The sequence below is a fragment of the Eptesicus fuscus genome, chromosome 21, assembly GCF_027574615.1.
Source record: "Eptesicus fuscus isolate TK198812 chromosome 21, DD_ASM_mEF_20220401, whole genome shotgun sequence".
NCBI classification, from domain to species: Eukaryota; Metazoa; Chordata; class Mammalia; order Chiroptera; family Vespertilionidae; genus Eptesicus; species Eptesicus fuscus.
The window spans coordinates 24675997-24693577 of record NC_072493.1 but is presented as its reverse complement, the minus strand read 5'-3'; the positions used below and the strand labels follow the sequence as shown (position 1 = coordinate 24693577).

General features: G+C 46.7%; 1 protein-coding gene across 5 annotated transcripts in view; it reads right to left on the bottom strand.

Annotated features, from left to right (window-relative positions):
• The window catches only part of FBXO31 (F-box protein 31), a 42382-nt gene extending 25120 nt beyond the window's left edge, over positions 1-17262 (bottom strand). For all 5 annotated transcript variants that reach the window (XR_008554919.1, XM_054710417.1, XM_028142926.2 and 2 more), the window contains exons 1-2: positions 16876-17262; positions 688-759 (exon numbers count right to left, since the gene is read on the bottom strand). Coding sequence is in view for 4 of the 5 variants with exons in the window: in XM_054710417.1 (XP_054566392.1) it covers positions 688-759; positions 16876-17224 (421 nt within the window). In the remaining variant the exon portion in view is untranslated. The remainder of the gene's footprint in view (positions 1-687; positions 760-16875) is intronic.
• Between the last annotated feature and the right edge of the window lie 319 nt (positions 17263-17581).

The following is a 17581-nucleotide window of genomic DNA, read 5'->3' as shown; positions in this document are numbered from 1 at the left end:
CCACGGACAGCCCTGTTAGCTGAGGGTGTCAGCGGGAGGCTCACGGCTCTATTTCCCAGTTACTATCAGCCATCGCACATCTAATCAGGCCATGGACCCACAATCCAGAAAAAGATACCCCTCTGGAAGCACCCGAATTTGTTCCCAGTGTAGATATGTTTCTCAGATCTATAGGTCCTTGACACCTAATATCCTGTTATGGGCTGAAAAATAAGAGTACTGACATGCCCAGAAAGGGGAAGAAGAGAAGCCCCATCCCGTTTTAGTGCTATTACTACCAGTGCTGTCTCTAAAATGTCAATGATACCCTGGCCAATGTGGCTCAGTTGGTTGGTCATTGTCCCGTGCACTGAAAGTTTGCAATTCCCAGTCAGGGCACATGCATGGATTGTGGGCTTAATTCCCAGTAGAGGGCATACAGGAGGCAACTGATCAATGTTTCCCTCTCACACAGATGTTTCTCTTTCTCCCTCTCCCTTCTTCCCTCTTTCTCTCCTTTCTTCTCTCTCTAAAAATTAATTTTAAAAAATCTTTAAAAAATTAAATAAAATGTCAATTATGACATTAAAATTAAGGTCTAAGAATGGAACTAGGTTTTCGATCAAAATAATTTACTATCCATCATTAATGCTCAAGGTGTCTGCTCTTGGAACAAAATTAATGATGGGTGATATTAGATTAACTTACGCTTCGCATAGACATCTCGACAAGACACACCCGTGATCTCCAGCTTCCGCAAGTTTTCACAAACACCATACTCTGTAACAAGAAACATTGACTAGATGTTACAGTCAAGAAATCACAAAGTAATAGAAATAGACTGTCAGGAGGGGGAGGAGAAAAGGGAGGGAGAGAGGAAGGGAAGCAGGGTGCACGCCTAAGCCTTAGCCATGTCTCGCTACTCTGATCACACGATTCCAAACCACACAATCCCCAGCTTATGAATATGGTGTGGCAGAAATTCAGTGTTCTGGAAACAGTGCATGTTCCCATGGAAATGAGATTGTCATTGGTGTCAGGGTTCCACGAAGGAAGGCCTTTTTAACCCCAATTGGCCCACCACACTACTAATTCTATTGAACAAAAACATGGGTCCTACAATTGAAGACCTAGGCAAACACAGGAAGGAGGAGCTGGACACTTCTGTCCTTTTGCATTGGGCTACCTTAGAGCAACAGCCAGTCAGGGGACCCTTACACTCTCTCCACCTCCCTGTCCTCTCCTCTCGCCTGGCCCATAGTGCATCCTCCCTGTCCCTACTCTCATCCCACCACGGCTCCACTATTCAAAACCACACCCTCCCCCCAACACTTCCCAACCAAAACTTTGGGTCCTTCTGTTCAGATCTCAGTGAGGTTTCAAAAGGAAAGCACTGTAATTGAACTCATCGACACAAACACAGAACTGCCTGTTGGCCAAGAGCTAATAGTGACAACAGCAGCCTCAGACCAACCTTTGTGCATGCTGGGCACCATGCCAAGCTCCTGCCGGGCACCACTACACTCTACCCTGCCAGCAGCCCTGGAGAGAGGTGCCATTGTCATCTCCATTTTAATGATGAAAAGACAGGGGCAGAGAGGTGATTGATTTGTAGAAAGGAGCATGGGCTTATGAGCCTGGATGAGAAAGCCTCATAGTTGTGAGCACAGCCCTAGCACAGGTGTGTGCTCTGTAAGCATCTGATGAGGAGAATAAGGGGCCCCTAGAGCCTCACAGTAATAACCACCAGGACTCTCACTCACTCTGCTCAGCAGGCATCCAACTGGGGCTTCATAAAACAGCCTGGTAATAAAATGCTGACAATCACCGCTAAGCCCAGTACTATGCCCCATCGCAGGGAGGGAAACTGAGGCTTGGTGAGGCTGGTGACTCAGCAGTCATCGGAAGTATGGGTTGATACAGTCTGGACAGCAGCCGCAGAGCACTGTCTCTCATCTCATCACTTTCGACCATGCCTGAACCCGCCTGAGGTCTGGTCTTTCCAATGGAATGGACGCTATTAACCCAAATGCTTCCATAACAGTTGGGATTTTGACAGTACACAAGGTAGAGCTCAAAATGCACATAGGCTGGAGAAGCTATCTGGGGTGAGGCAGTTACTACTCTGCAAACCCCTTTGATCAGGCCTGCTTTTCCCTACCGCCACTATCAAACAGACATGAAGTTCAAGACCTAAAACCATGGCCTTGCTCATCATCAGGCAAAATACACCTGTTTATCCTCTTGCCAAGAGGAATGTGGACTCCATTCTAGAACAGAGATCGCCAACCTTTCAGATGTCACGGACCACCAGTTGGCGACCGCTGTTCTAGAAGATTATACAGATTATAAGCACTTTTGAGGAAACACAAATCATGAAATATGCTGAGACTCTGGGGCAGGGGTAAAATAATGTAGGCATGTAACATGAGTTTTCAGCAATCTGAGAGACTAGTTTGTGAAAATCCTTGCAGACCACTCCTGATTGGTGAAACAAACGAGAACAACTGGTCTACCCTGAGAAGAGCTCTGCTCTATATTGAATTACCTTAACACTTTCCTGTGGCTCTGTGATGCCAAGTGGCTCTCGCTGAACACCCCCAGTCATTGTCACTACTTCGTCCAGTTCTCCATAAACACACTTTATCCTTCTCTTGTAAAAATGATGCACTTCAAAATTGTTACTGCAGCCCAGCCGGTGTGGCTCAGTAGTTGAGTACTGACCTATGAACCAGGTCATGGTTCAATTCCTGGTCAGGGCTCAGTCCCCAGTGAGGGGTATGCAGGAGGCAGCCAATCAATGATTCTCTTTGATCACTGATGTTTCTACCTCTCTCTCCCTCTCCCTTCCTCTCTGAAATCAATAAATATATATATATTTTTTTAAATTGTTACTGCATAGTAATATTGTTGCTTTGGTTTGCTTTCTGTGTGGCTTTCGAAGGCCAGCTCTTTTTCTCAGTTCCAGCATGCTACAGTGCATGAAGCAGCCAAGGATCAGCCTCTGTCTGCCTCACCAACAAAGCGGTTTGATTGTGGGGCAGCGGGTGTGGGAAGGTGTCCTCCTTTGAACTGCATACTTTTGTAATATGTGTTAGTACTGAAGGCCAATGGTTATATACAGGGCGAGCCCTGAAATGCATCCATCTGTGCTCTTGCTGATGGCCTTTTGTGAGGCACTGACACTGTCCCTTGGGCATTCCTCTGTGCTCAGATGGTGGAAGGCTAGTGACTTGGTTTATGATGTCTACGAATCCAGTTACTCCAACCTGATAGAAACTACCATTGCCCCTCATTAATCACTTGGACTTCTGAGTGATTCTAAGGTTTTCATCAAGGATGATCATCATAAATCTCTGTACTTTGTCAACAAATAGTATTGCTAATAACACATAGTGAGAGTGGCTATATTTGCAACTTCGAGATATATAGGGGTGAAGGCACAACCAGATAAAGCATCCACAAAAATGCCATTAATAATCAGAAGGAAAGCAAAGCTATGATGTAGTGCTAACGAATACAGCAATCCTTAGGGGGACTTTTCTTAATGTTCCCAAAAGATTATAACAAATCCACCAAAGTGGAATCAAGTCATTCTGAACCAAATGTTCCTGTCAACGTTCAGTATTTTCCACATGATGGAATTATTTTTTAAAAAAAAAAAAAAAAGAGTGGCCAAAAACAATTCCACATCCTCTACTGGTTCTATAAACCTTCCCATAAGTCATTAAGGGAAAATGCCCTGAAAATAGCTTTAAGGCCAGTGTAAATGCCTGTACTACATATCCTTCCTTCCAGAAAACCTAACAAGTGTTAACTCTATCCTTTGGCAGAGATCCCATCTGAAATTATTAAAAGCAAACCAAACCATGTTGCCTACTGCTGCTCTTAACACCTGGCTAACCGGTCACAGTATACTCATGTTTCTGTGCCCGAACGTTGCTGACTGGTCACGACTTAACTCGTGTCTTTTTCTCAACTCATCAGTCAGTATTTTCAGAGACGTGACAAGCAATACATCTAATTCTTTCCATCCATCTTTTATTCTGGCTAAAGTTTTAAAAAAGACATGTCATGGCAGAGAAGAACATTTGAGCAAATTATGTGCAGACACTTTGTCTGATTGGCCGAGTGGCTTTGATAGTCAGCTGGAAGACAGTACTTTGTTGAAAGATAGTAATGAGTCTGACATTAGACCATCATAAAGGCAAAAGGGAAATGTGAGAGTATCTCTGACAGTGAAAGTGATTCTGAAGAATGGGCAGAAAAAGATATTTTACCAGCCTTGAAGGATTATACAAATATTTCAGACGTAACTGTTCAATTTGAAGACCCCTAAAGTATACGTGAAGCAACCAATTTATTTTTTGATAAGGATTTTTTTCTATCTCATTATGTCTTAAACCAATTTATACCATCACCAAATAGAAAAATAGTGCAAAACCTCTGCTCAAACTTCAACATGGATGGATGTTACTTATATAGATACTAGAGGAACAGTGCACGAAATTCGCCTGGACCTCAGCCCAGCCTGGACCTCTCCAATCCTGGACCTCTCCAATCCGGGACCCCTCTGAGGATGTCCGACTGCCAGTTTTGGCAAGATCCCAGAGATCAGGCCAAAACCGGTAGTCGGACATCCCTCTCACAATCCGGGACCGCTGGCTCCTAACTGCTCACCTGCCTGCCAGCCTGATCGCCCCTAACTGCCCCCCCTGCTGACCTGGTCACCCCCAACTGCCCCCCTCAGCTGGCCTGGTCGCCCTAACTGCCCCCCCCTGCCGGCCTGGTTGCTCCTTAGTGACCCCCCCGCTGGCCTGGTTGCCCCCAACTGCCCCCCCTGCCGGCCTGGTCACCCCCACTGTCCTCCTCTGCCAGTCTGGTCACCCCTAACTGTCCCCCCCTGCCAGCCTGGTTGCCCCTTAGTGCGCCCCCTGCTGGCCTGGTTGCCCCCAACTGCCCCCTCTGTTGGCCTGGTCACCCCTAACTGCCCCTCCTGCTGGCCTGGTCTCCCCCAACTGCCCCCTCGCTGGCCTAGTCACCCCCAATTAACGCCCCCTGCTGGCCTGGTCGCCCCTCACTGTCCCCCTCTGCCAGCCTGGTCACCCTTCACTGCCCTCCTCTGCTGGCCTGGTCACCCCACTCAGCCTGCTGTCAGTCATTTGGTCGTCCCTCGCTAACCCCCTGCCGGCCTGGTCACCCCACGCAGCCTGCTGGTCAGTCATTTGGTCGTCCCTCGCTAACCCCCCTGCCGGCCTTGTCACCCCACGCAGCCTGCTGTTTGGTTGTTACTGCAAGGGCATGGTGACCAATTTGCTTATTACCCTTTTATTAGTATAGATTATTAGTATAGATAAATAAGTTTCTTGGTTTAATTATATTGATGGGACTAACGAAGAAGCCAGAATGGAAAGATTACTTGTCAACTGATCCTTTACTTGAGTCAGCCATATTTCCAAAAAATATGACTAGAAAGAGGTTAGAGCAAATACTTACATTCTTTCATCTGAATAATTCACAGGTATATGTTACCACAATAAATTTTACTTTAGGTATGTTACCACAACACACAAGAGTTACAAGGCAACATGTAACACAGACCGTCTTTACAAGTCAGACCTCTTTTGGATCACTTTATCTTGAAACTTAAATCTTTACATATAGCAAAACAGCAGTTGTCACTCAATGGAGAGGACGCATCAGATTTAAGACATACAATCCGACAAAAATAACAAAATATGGAATTTCAGTAACAATGCTTTGTGAAAGTGAGAGTGGCTATATCTGCAACTTCGAGATATATAGGGGTGAAGGCAAAAAGTTACAACAGACTATATTATCCGTCTTACAGCCTTTTCTTGGTTCTTGGCATCATATTTACCAAAATAATTACTACAACAGCGTGTCTACAGCTGAACTCTTATTGAAGAACAAAACACTGGTCTGTAGATCAGTAAGGGAGAATCATGGGTTGCCAAAACTACTGAAAGTAGCCAGCCACATGGGTGAGTTCTGGCTTGAAATAGCTGGTCAGCAAGGTGTTAAGTATGGGATTTGGTGTTGCAGGCTGTCAATTCAAAAAGTTTCCTTACTAATCTAGCACATAAGATAATTTATGAAATTATTTTTTGAAAGCACCTACCCCAAAGATGGCAACAAAGTATTAAAAAGTTGGGAAAGGGAGGTCACAGTTCAGTTCCCCGTCAGGGCACATATCTGGGTTGCAGGCTCAATTCCAGGTGGGGGTTGTGCAGGAGGCAGCCCATCAGTGATTCTCATCATTGATGTGTGTGTGTGTGTGTGTGTGTGTGTGTGTGTCCCTCTCTCTTCCTCTCTGAAATCAATAAAAATATATATTTTTTAAAGTTGGGAAGGGGGAGAAAAATGGGTGAGCTGGGCTTGAGAAAATTTATAAAATCAACTGGTCATACTCTGGTAAATAGTCTGGTGCATTTTCTCAAACAATAAAACATAGAATTGCCACATGATCCATTTATTATTCTACTTCTGGGTATACAAACAAAATAAATTGAAAGCAGGGACTCAAATATCCATGTTCACAGCAGCATTACTCACGATAGCCAAAAGGTGGAAGTAACCCAAGTGTCCATATACAGATGAATGGATAAACAAAATGTGATCCATCCATAAATTGGAATACTATACCGTCTTTAAAAGAAAAGAAATCCTGCCGAAACCGGTTTGGCTCAGTGGATAGAGCGTCGGCCTGTGAACTCAAGGGTCCCGGGTTCGATTCCGGTCAAGGGCATGTACCTTGGTTGCGGGCACATCCCCAGTAGGGGGTGTGCAAGAGGCAGCTGATCGATGTTTCTCTCTCATCGATGTTTCTAACTCTCTATCCCTCTCTCTTCCTCTCTGTAAAAAATCAATAAAATATATTAAAAATAAATAAATAAATAAATCTCTCTCCCTCTAAAAAAAAAAGAAAGAAATCCTGACACATGCTACAATGTGGATGAGCCTTGAAGACATTATGCTGAGTGAGATAAGCTAATCACAAAAAGGCAAATACTATATGATTTCATTTACATAAGGTCCCTAGAGGAGTTGAATTCATAGAGACAAAAAGGAGAATGGTGGTGGCCAGGGAGTGGGGAATGGAAAATGGGGAGTTCTTTTTTTGTTTAATTTATCTTAATTGTTGAAAGTATGACAGATGACCCCTACCCCTGTCCCCCCATTGACCCTCTTGCACCTTGTTCCTGCCCCCACCCCAAGCCTTCACCACACTATTGTCTATGTCCATGGGTTATACATATCCTATATAATGAAGAGGTAATATGCAAATTGACCCTCACGCCCTCACACAAGGTGGCCACCCCCATGTGTTCAAAGATGGCCACCACAAGATGGCCGGCAGGGGAGGGTAGTTGTGGGTGATCAGGCCTGCAAGGGAGGGCAGTTAGGGGCAACCAGGCCTGCAGGGGAGGGCAGTTAGGGGCAACCAGGCCGACAGGGGAGGGCAGTTAGGCATAGATCAGGCTGGCATGGGAGTGGTTAGGGGGTGATCAGGCAGGCAGGCAGGCGAGCGGTTGGGAGTCAGCAGTCCCCGATTGTGAGAGAAATGTCCAACTGCCGGCAGTCGGACATCCCCCGAAGGATCCCAGATTGGAGAGGGTGCAGGCTAGGCTGAGGGACAACCCCCCCGCAAGTGCACGAATTTCATGCACCGGACCTCTAGTATGGATATAAGTTCTTTGGTTAATGTCTTCCTGCCCCTGCCCCCCACTTCCTTCTGAAATATGTCAGTCTCTTGCATGCTTTAATGTTGGGGAGTTAGTTTTTAATGGGAACAAAGTTTTAGTTTGGGAAGATGGAAAGAGCTATGGAGACCAGATGGAGGGTAATGGTTGCACAACAATGTGAACATACTTGATGCCACTCAAATGCACACTTAAAAAATGGTTAAAATAGAAAATTTTACTTTAAGTATATGTTACCACAATAAAAAACTAAATTGCCACTTCAAATATTCCAACCAGAAATTTTTCAAAAAGCTATTTAAAAGATGTTGTGCCAAGAGTTAAAAAACAGCCTGTAGTTTGTTAAGTCAAGTTAACACTGAAGCTGCACCTATCTGCCAGGGGGCTGCCCACCTCCCATCTTGCTTTTCCTGTCCAATGAAGCCAGTGCCGTATGATGGGGCTAACCAAAACCTGTCCCAGCCCAGCCAGTGTGGCTCAGCATTTGAGCGTCAACCTATGAACCAGGAGGTCACAGTTTGATTCCTGGTCAGGACACATCCCTGGGTTGCGGACTTGATCCCCAATAGGGGGCGTGCAGGAGGCAGCCAATTAATGATTCTCATCTCACTGATATTTCCTTCTCTTTCCCTCTCCCTTCCTTTCTGAAATCAATAAAAATATATTTAAGAAAACAAAAACAAAATAAAAAACTCTGTCCCACAACACATTTCTTCTTCTTTTTTTAATCTTCGCCCAAGGATATATTTTTATTTTTATTTTAGAGAGAAGGGGATGAGGTAGAGAAAGGGGAGGAGAGGGGGGAGAGAAAGTCACCAATCAGTTGCCTCCTATATGTGCCCCGACCCGGGATAAAACCCACAACCTAGGTATGTGCTGACTAGGAATCGAACCTGCAATCTTTTGGTGTACAGGACGATGCTCCAGCTAACTGATCTACCTAGCCAGGCAGCACATTTCTGAATATGCACTGAATCTAGTCAGTCTCTATGGGTGGGAATGGCATACAAGAGTTTTCTCTCTCTTTTCTACTCTCTAGTCCCCACAGGAGAGCCCAATGGACACACATCTGCTTCTTTAGGCTCCTTTCCTAAAAGAGAAGATGGTACCCATGCCAGTGTGACTGAGGTCTGTATACACTTGCACTGGAAAAGAAGGGGACAAAGAAAGTTGACGTCATTACTCTGTGTACTGCCTCGGAATTGGGAGACTATAATTAGAGAGGACTTAGCCTCCTTGTCCCAAAAAACACCACTTATAAGGGAACTCTGCCACCTTGGAAAGGCACAGTGCTAAGACACCATCTGAAGCAAGCTTGTGGGCACACCAGATAAGTCTTGGTCCTGGAGGGGCTCAAATGTCAGAGACGAGGTCCACAGGCAACACAGAAGCACTGAAGAGTCTTAGGGTGAAAAGCAGCATGGGCAGGGCCTGCAAAGTGGACTATTAACCTGTGGGTGGAGCCAGCAGAGATGCACCTGGAAACACAGGTGGTGGGGGGGGTGTCCATTGAGGAGGCCACTGTACCACCAGGTAAGGCAGAGACAGGAGGAAAGGAAGGTGCAACCCAGATTTGGCTCCTGGCAAGCAGGAGGGAGCCAAGGAGAAGGGCGGAGTGGACTGGAGGAATGCTGCTGGCTTGCTTCCTACCTGCTGTAAACTCAGTCTTTAAATAAAACTAAAAGGCGGTATTGATCGGAAAGACTGCATTTTTGTTTGTACTAAATTAGGAGATAATTATAACCCTTAATGAAATATGGTTAAAACTTTTACTTCCAAGGCTAAAAAATAAGTCAAAGGCAGGAGGGTGGGAGCTGGTGGGAAGGAGGAGTGGGGTACGGAGGCTCCTAGGTTTCCTGACACAGCTCCTCTTGAGCGAATACTCAAGAACACTCCTCAACAACAGAGCTCTAATTTCAAGCCCCCTGTGTGTTCTCTAGTAGCTGCTTTACTCAGCTATTATTGTAAATGCATGTAATGCTCTTAAAAAATATAATAATGTAGCCAATCTAGAAAACACTCCGCAGCCAGCTCATCTTGGGAAAAAAAATGTAAAAAACAAAACCTGGACATGGCCCATAGGTGTCTCCTCTTAAACTCCTAGAACATTCGGGATGCTAAACAAATAGTTCCCGAGGACAGCTAAAACCACCTACATAAATCAGTGACTTATTCCCAACAAGTTCCACCCCTGCAAAGATGCCAATAGGGACCTTGAGAAACTGCTCTTCCAGTTAGATGACTTTGACCCCAACCAGCTCCCATGACGGGTACCCCCGCCCCCCGGGGCCAAGGGAGACCCACTCAGACTAAGGCCCATCTGTTATCCCACACACTCGTTCTTCCTGAGTGCACGCACACCTGCTCTGCATCAGTACCCATTTTGAGACCAGGAGATATGCCCATGAGTCTGACTGCCATCATCTCACACTGGCTTTTTTTTTTTTGGTATATCTTTATTGATTTCAGAGAGAAAGGGAGAGGGAAAGAGAGTTAGAAACATCAATGATGAGAGAGAATCACTGATTGGCTGCCTCCTACATGTCCCCTACTGGGGATCAATCCCACAGCCCAGGCATGTGCTCTTGACCGGAATTGAACCTGGGACCCTTCCATCCGCAGGCTGACGCTCTATCCACTGAGCCAAACCAGCTAAGGCATAATATTCCAGACACATCCCTATTCCTCCACCAATACTAGACAAGCAGGCCTGGCGATTCCAGGTTTACTCTCCATCATCACTGGCAAAGGCTGCTGACTCATAAGTTTGGAACCCAGGCCATCTCCTGAAAGGGCCTGATTTGGGGGAGGACACTTGTTCCTCCCCAAAGGCCCAAAGTTGCCCTTGTATTTATTTGCATGCCCTTTACAGCGAGAAAGACAAACTCAGATCTTCACATCCATTACATAACCACTTAATAAACACAGTAAAAATGGCAGCGCCTGTATCTCTAACAACCAACCAACTGTTTTTGGCAAGTCACCAGTGTCTGTCAAATTAAATAGGGCCAAGGGGCAATCTTTACACAATGCTTTCTGGGTACCAGATTCACTTTCCAGCCCACTTTGATAAGGTTAAAAAACAGGAAGTCTTCAGAGGCACCATTTTTCTTTATCCTTTTTTCCTTTGCTAATTGAAAGGACTAGGTTCCTCTATGAAGCAGCACATGAGATTCAACCTGTAAAAATACAGAGAACTATAGTCCTTTCAACCAGCAAAGCAGAAGAAAAGGATAAAGGTTTTCCCTGTAGTTTCGCGATCCTACTGTAAGTCCAGTAGGTAGACTGGCTTTCTCTTCTCATGGTTGAGAGACATGTGTTTTTATGACCTGGACAGTTAGTTTATCCAACTGCCAACCCACCTTCCCTGGTGGGCTCAAGAAATATCTCGTTAACAGGAATCAAAAACTATTTATTTTTTAAAGATTCTTATTTTTTAAATATTTGTTATTGATTACAGAGAGGAAAGAGGAAGGAGGGAGAGGTAGAAACATCAAAGATGAGAGAGGATCATAGATTCAGCTGCCTCCTGCACGCCCCCTACACTGGGTATCGAGCTGTAACCTAGACACATGCCCTGACCAGGAATCCAACCGTGACCTCCTGATTCATAGGTTGACCCTCACAGAGCCATGCTGGTCAGGCAACAAATATTTCTTAAGCCAATCTTAAGATTAAGCCCATCTTAAGACCAATAACTTGCCCATTTCACCTCTTCAAGCGATGGCCCTTCCAATTTCAGCCATATTGAATAAAAGCCACATTTCTCATATTTTGCATCAGTATATCAAACAGAAAATAGCATTTTCTTCTAGATGCAAAAACAAAATTAAGTATTCGTTTTTAATTTCCCATTTCTGACATAAAGATCACACATAATGAGAAAAAGATATTTCTAATTCTGATGGAATGTAAACCCACATTACACCGACAACTGATCAAACTATTATACAAATATTATTCCCTGTGTCATTAAAACCACTTATCATCAAGGAAAGAAATGGGGAGATTATATATTATTAATTCAAAACCTGATAGTGGCAGCAGGCACTGAGCTGAAAAATATGAAATTATTATGACTCAATATTTAGAGTTCAGTGTTGAATGGAAAAATACATGTATGAGCATTTCTCCTTTTTATTTATATTCTGTTATTACTTGAATATTTTGATTTAGAACTATGGTCTGAATTTTGTAAACTCATTAGCATTAGGTAGACTTCATGAAATATTGCATAAATTAACAGTGTTAAAATTGGCGAGCATTTAAAAATCTACCAACTAGGTGGTGAAGTATTAACCAAAAAAAGCACCGTCAGGGTCAAAGGCAAAATAATGTACTTGGCTTGCACCCCTGGTACTCTGAGAAATGATGACTTATTTATAGCCCCACATGCAGTAGGCCTGTAGCCAAAGAAATGATGCATCAAAACGTGTTTACCCTCCATCTACCCGCTCCTGCCTGGAAGACTAGTTTGATTTGGTTTCTTGTAAGGAGGGAAATAGCACCTGTTTTGTCAAATACTTGCCCCAAATCAGGAGCACCAATTTGGCTTCTCAATAGCAATCTTTTTATCTGCACAGAGAAATACCACTAGAAAATATTTACTCCCACAGCTCCGCCCGACATGCAGGGGGCTACAATGGCCAAAGTTCTATAAAAATAACTGATTTATTATTGCTAATATATTACTACCAGGGCACTGGAAATTGTGAACTTCTTACCAAACAATATAAAAAGCTACTTCATTTTAAGTTTCTACTGTAGCTCCCTCCTGCCCCAAAATCATCCTATCATTTTAGAAAGAGCTATTAAACAGACATGCCTTGTTGGCATCCTTAAAGTTAATCATGGCCCAAAAATCTTTGAAGCAATAACACAGGAGTATGGCATCCTGTTTTTCTTGTGGCTTGTTTTCTGTTCTGGAAAATCCAATTATCAAAACACAGAAAGCAAACACATAAACATTCAAATTCATTAGTTAGTCTCACTCACTCTCCCAAGACACTAAAAACTGGATCCATTATTATCCCACCAGGAAACCTGATGGGCTAGGACCATCCACCTCCTCAACCAGTCTAAGATCCCGACTTCTATTTACCAAGGCTGGGACAGCTTTGGTTTTTACCCATATAGACTGGACTTTGGCCTTATTAACACCCACTATAACCTAATGTCTAGTTCAGGAAAGATAAAGTTGTGGGGATCAGAGAGTTAAGACCACACTTGTCTTGTACACAACTATTAAAGAGGTAATATGCAAACTGACCCTCACACCCTCACAAGATGCCTGCCTATGACCAGGCCGGCAGGGGGGTTAGTGAGGGACAACCAAACGACTGAACAGCAGCCTGCATGGGGTGACCAGGCCAGCAGGGTTGGGCAGTTGGGGCAACCAGGCTAGCAGGGGGGGGGGGGGGGGGCAGTTGGAGGCAATCAGGCCGGCAGGGGGGGCAGTTAGGGGTGACCAGGCTGGCAGACCGGGGTAGTTGGTAGTGACCAGGCCAGCAGAGGGGGGCAGTTGGGGGTGACCAGGCCGGCAGGGAGAGCAGTTAGGGGCAACCAGGCCAGCACGGGGGGAGGTGGGGAGAGAGTGCAGTTAGGGGCAACCAGGCCAGCAGAGGGGAGCAGTTGGGAGAGACCAGGCCAGCAGAGGGGGGCAGTTGGGGGCGACCAGGGCGGCAGGGGGAGCAGTTAGGGGCGACCAGGCCAGCGGGGGGGTGGGGGTGCAGTTGGGGGCAACCAGGCCAGCAGGGGGAGCAGTTAGGGGCAACCAGGCCAGCAGGGGGGTGGGGGCAGTTAGGGGCAACCAGGCAAGCAGGCAGGCAGGCAGGTGAGCGATTAGGAGCCAGCGGTTCAGGATTGTGAGAGGGATGTCTGACTATCGATTTAGGCCCAATCCCCAGGATCGGGCCTAAACCAGCAGTTGGACATCCCCCAAGGGATCCTGGATTGGAGAGGGTGCAGGCTGGGCTGAGGGGATTACACACACACACACACACACACACACACACACACACACTGCACGAATTTCACACACCAGGCCTCTAGTTCTTACATATAAATCCAATCACAATTATACTAACTCTTGGAGACACCTATAGGATTGTCCATTTATTGACCTAAATAAGCTGGAAATTAAAGCTATGAGAATGAAATAGTGAAACCAAAGACCTAACTGTCAACCATCTTCATAGAAAATGTTCTGTAATATATTAAACAGAAATCTACCCAGACTAAATTAATAAAACCCACAAGTCAATAAGAAAAATAACAACAGCCCTAGCCGGTTTGGCTCAGTGGATAGAGCGTCGGCCTGTGGACTCAAGGGTCCCAGGTTCAATTCCGGTCAAAGGCATGTACCTTGGTTGCGGGCACATCCCCAGTGGGGGGCGTGCAGGAGGCAGCTGATCGATGTTTCTCTCCCATCAATGTTTCTAACTCTCTATCTCTCTTCCTTCCTCTCTGTAAAAAAAAATCAATAAAATGTATTAAAAAGAAAAAAGAAAAATAACAACAGAAAAAGAGGGCAAAGATTAAGGATAAGCAAGTAAAAAAAATCCAAATTTCCAATAACTTTTTTTCTGAAATGTGCATCCTTACTAGTTATCAGGCATATGCAAATTAAGCTGAGATGCTGCTTCTCACCCAGCGTGGCACACATTTTAAAGACGAATCATTCACATTAGAGAAAATCCAGCAGATATTGGGTTAAGTGAGATAACCTGATCCGCAAAAGGCAGCTATTTTGTGATAATGCATATTGGGCATTTGTATTTTATATTTTGTGACTTTCCTAGTGTGTAAATAGGTAAAATCATTCCAGGAAATAACTGGACAGTATCTAGTAAAACTTCGAATCTAAAAAAACAAAACCTGCAAATCTCAAAGCCCACTGCCCGGCAACATTGCTTCTGGATATACTAATATTCCTTAGAAAATTTTTCAAACTTATCTGTGTCCAAAGAAACATACATGAGATTGTTCACTGTCATACTGGGTATAATGAAAAAAAAAATAAGTGAAGGAACAAAAGCGTGGCCTTGCCTTAATCAGTTTGGCTCAGTGGATAGAGCATCAGCCTGCAGACTGAAGGGTCACAGGTTCGATTCCGGTCAAGGGGCATGTACCTTGGTTGTGGGCACATCCCCAGTAGGGGGTGTGCAGGAGGCAGCTGATCGATTTTTCTCTCATCAATGTTTCTAATTCTCTATCCCTCTTCCTTCCTCGCTGAAAAAAATCAATAAAATATTTTTTTTAAGTATGGCCTCTTCAAAGAATGAACCAGCACAAAGCACCAGTGTGGCTCAGTTGGTTGGAGCGTAGTCCTGTACACCAAAAGGTTTCGGGTTCAATTCCCGGTCTGGACATATATCCAGGTTACAGGTATGATCCCAGTCAGGGTGCATACAGGGAGCCACTGATTCGTCTCTCTCTCTCTCTCTCTCTCTCTCTCTCCCCAAATCAATAAAAATGTATATTTTTTTAAATAGCCATAAAGCATAATTAAACACCCACCATTTAGAGGGTGAGGGCTTCATATGTATCATCTTATTTAACCCCCAAAATGACCCTCCGGGACAGTACTTCCCACTAACACTTGGGCAGGTGAAGCAGCATGCCCAGGATCGCTCAGCAGATACACAGAGCCTGCCCTGATCACTAACAAATCCGGAGTCTTAGCCATTGAGGTTTACAGGAGAGAGTAATCGATTGGCTGGTCCCCTTGCTGGGGAGGATGTGAGAAAAGAGACCTCCTCACGTAGCCTTCCTGGGGGTGCAAATTCCAACAGCTGGGCAATGGGCAGCTAAGGTGTTATCAGTGTGCTAACCTACTACCTGTAATCCCACTTCGGGAAGTACACACTAAGGAGATAACCTCAGAAGTTCTAGAAGGTGCTTGAATGTCTCATAAATTCCAAGAAATGCACACAGGCAATCCTGGTAGCACTGTTTATGACCAGGGAACATTGCAAATTTAAGTCTATCAGTAAGGAACTAGTCTGTGGCACATGTATGCAGGGGAATAGTATGAAGCTCTTTTATGCTAAACTTGTCTCTAAGGTAATTTACATAGTATGATCTCATTTAAGTAAAAACATGTACATGACTCCACATGTGTATATGGAGAGATGTTTTCCAAAATTTTAAGGGTTTATTTTTTATTGTAGGGACTCTGATGATTCTTACCTTAAAAAAAAAAAAAAAGCTTATTTGAGCCAAGCTGATGACATATACCAGGCAGTAAGATCTCAAATGCTCCCTGATGATTCTTACTTTCATTCTTTTGCTGTTCTGCGTTGTTCAGATCTTTTCTTACCTATCCTGTTTACCAATATATGAGAGCTTATTGAACATCAAAGATGTGTTAAGGTTTAAACGCAGAGGGCCTTGCACTCTGGATTAAGTAAACCTTCCTCCTGGGATTTGTTACAAAACTACTCGCTACCCTCACGGATGCCACCAGCATCCCTGAGGGAGACAGCAACCACTCCAGCACTATCCAGCTCCACCCACCTGTCCACAGACCAGTCCTTTTCTCAGAAGAACCTCCAAACACCCCCTCTGTTCCGCACCTACTCAAGCCCACCTAGATCGCTCTCCTCTGCTTCTCACCCCCACCCCGCGCCCAAAGGGCTGGGGACAAGGAGTTGCGCCTGCAGATGTCAGATTACTACCTGGCCTAAACCTCCAGGGTCTCACACCTACAGGGACCCCCCCACCTTCCCCCCCAGCTCGCGTCACTTCCCTTGGCTCCGGGGCGTCCAGTTCCCGCAGCTGGGAGATCCCTCATCCCTCTCCGAGCACCCCAGTGCCCACGGAGAACGCTTCTCGCCCGCCCCCGCGCCCCGGATCTGTGGCAGGACCTTACCCCCCCACACCCTCCCCCCACACACACACACACAACCAGAACCGCCCCTTGGTGCTCCCCGATCTGTGGCAGGTCTCCATCTAGGGCCCATGCGGAGCCGAGACCCCCGAGTCCACCCTGCTCATGAGGCCCCCGACTATGGCAGGTCCCTGTCCAGGGCCCTTGGGGACCTCAGACCCCTTCCAGGCCTGTACACCTGCCACCCGGACCTCCGAGCACCCTCCCAATCCCCGAACCTTTCCCCACGCCCTGACCTCCGCCCCGAGCCCCCGCCAGGCCCGGACCCCCGCGTGCACTCACCCTCCCGGCAGCGCCGTCTCCAGATGGTGTCGTTGTGCAGGATGCGACAGAACTTGGTGCAGACCTGGGCCAGGCTGGGCAGGTCCGTGCCGGGGAGCGAGGCGAAGATCTCCACCAGCAGCTCGGGAGGCAGCTCCAGCAGCGAGCAGCGCGGGGGTGGCGAAGGGCTCGAGCTCCGGCCGCTGCACTCACTGCCCAGCTCCGCCGCGCCCGCCTCGATGCGCTCCTCTTCCAGGTCCGTGTCCGGCTCGCTGTCGGCCGCCGCCGTCTCGGCCGGGTCCCGGCGCTGCTGGCGACGCCGGCACCCCCGCGAAGGGCCCACGCCACACAGCCGAGCACACACCGCCATGCCTGTCGGAGTAACGGCCGCCGCCGCCGCTGCCGCCGCCGCCGCCGCCGCCGCCGGGCCTGCGCCTGCGCCGCTGTCAGCCGGCCCCGCCCCGCGGCAGAGCGCAGCCAGGACCCCAGGCCTAGTCCCGCCCATCAGAGCCCAGCCCCCGCCCCAGTCGGAAAACCTAGCCACGCCCCCGCCTCGTCTCGGCCCCTCCCCCACGGGGGACCTGCAGAGGCCCCGCCCCGGGAAGCCCCACCTGCGGGGGGGTGTGATCCACCCGGCCCTCTCCCAGAAGGCCGGTGACCCCCTGGCGGCTCTGGCCTCGACTCAGCTGAGGTCTGAGGGCCTCCCGTTCCCCTCGCGGAGCTTGCA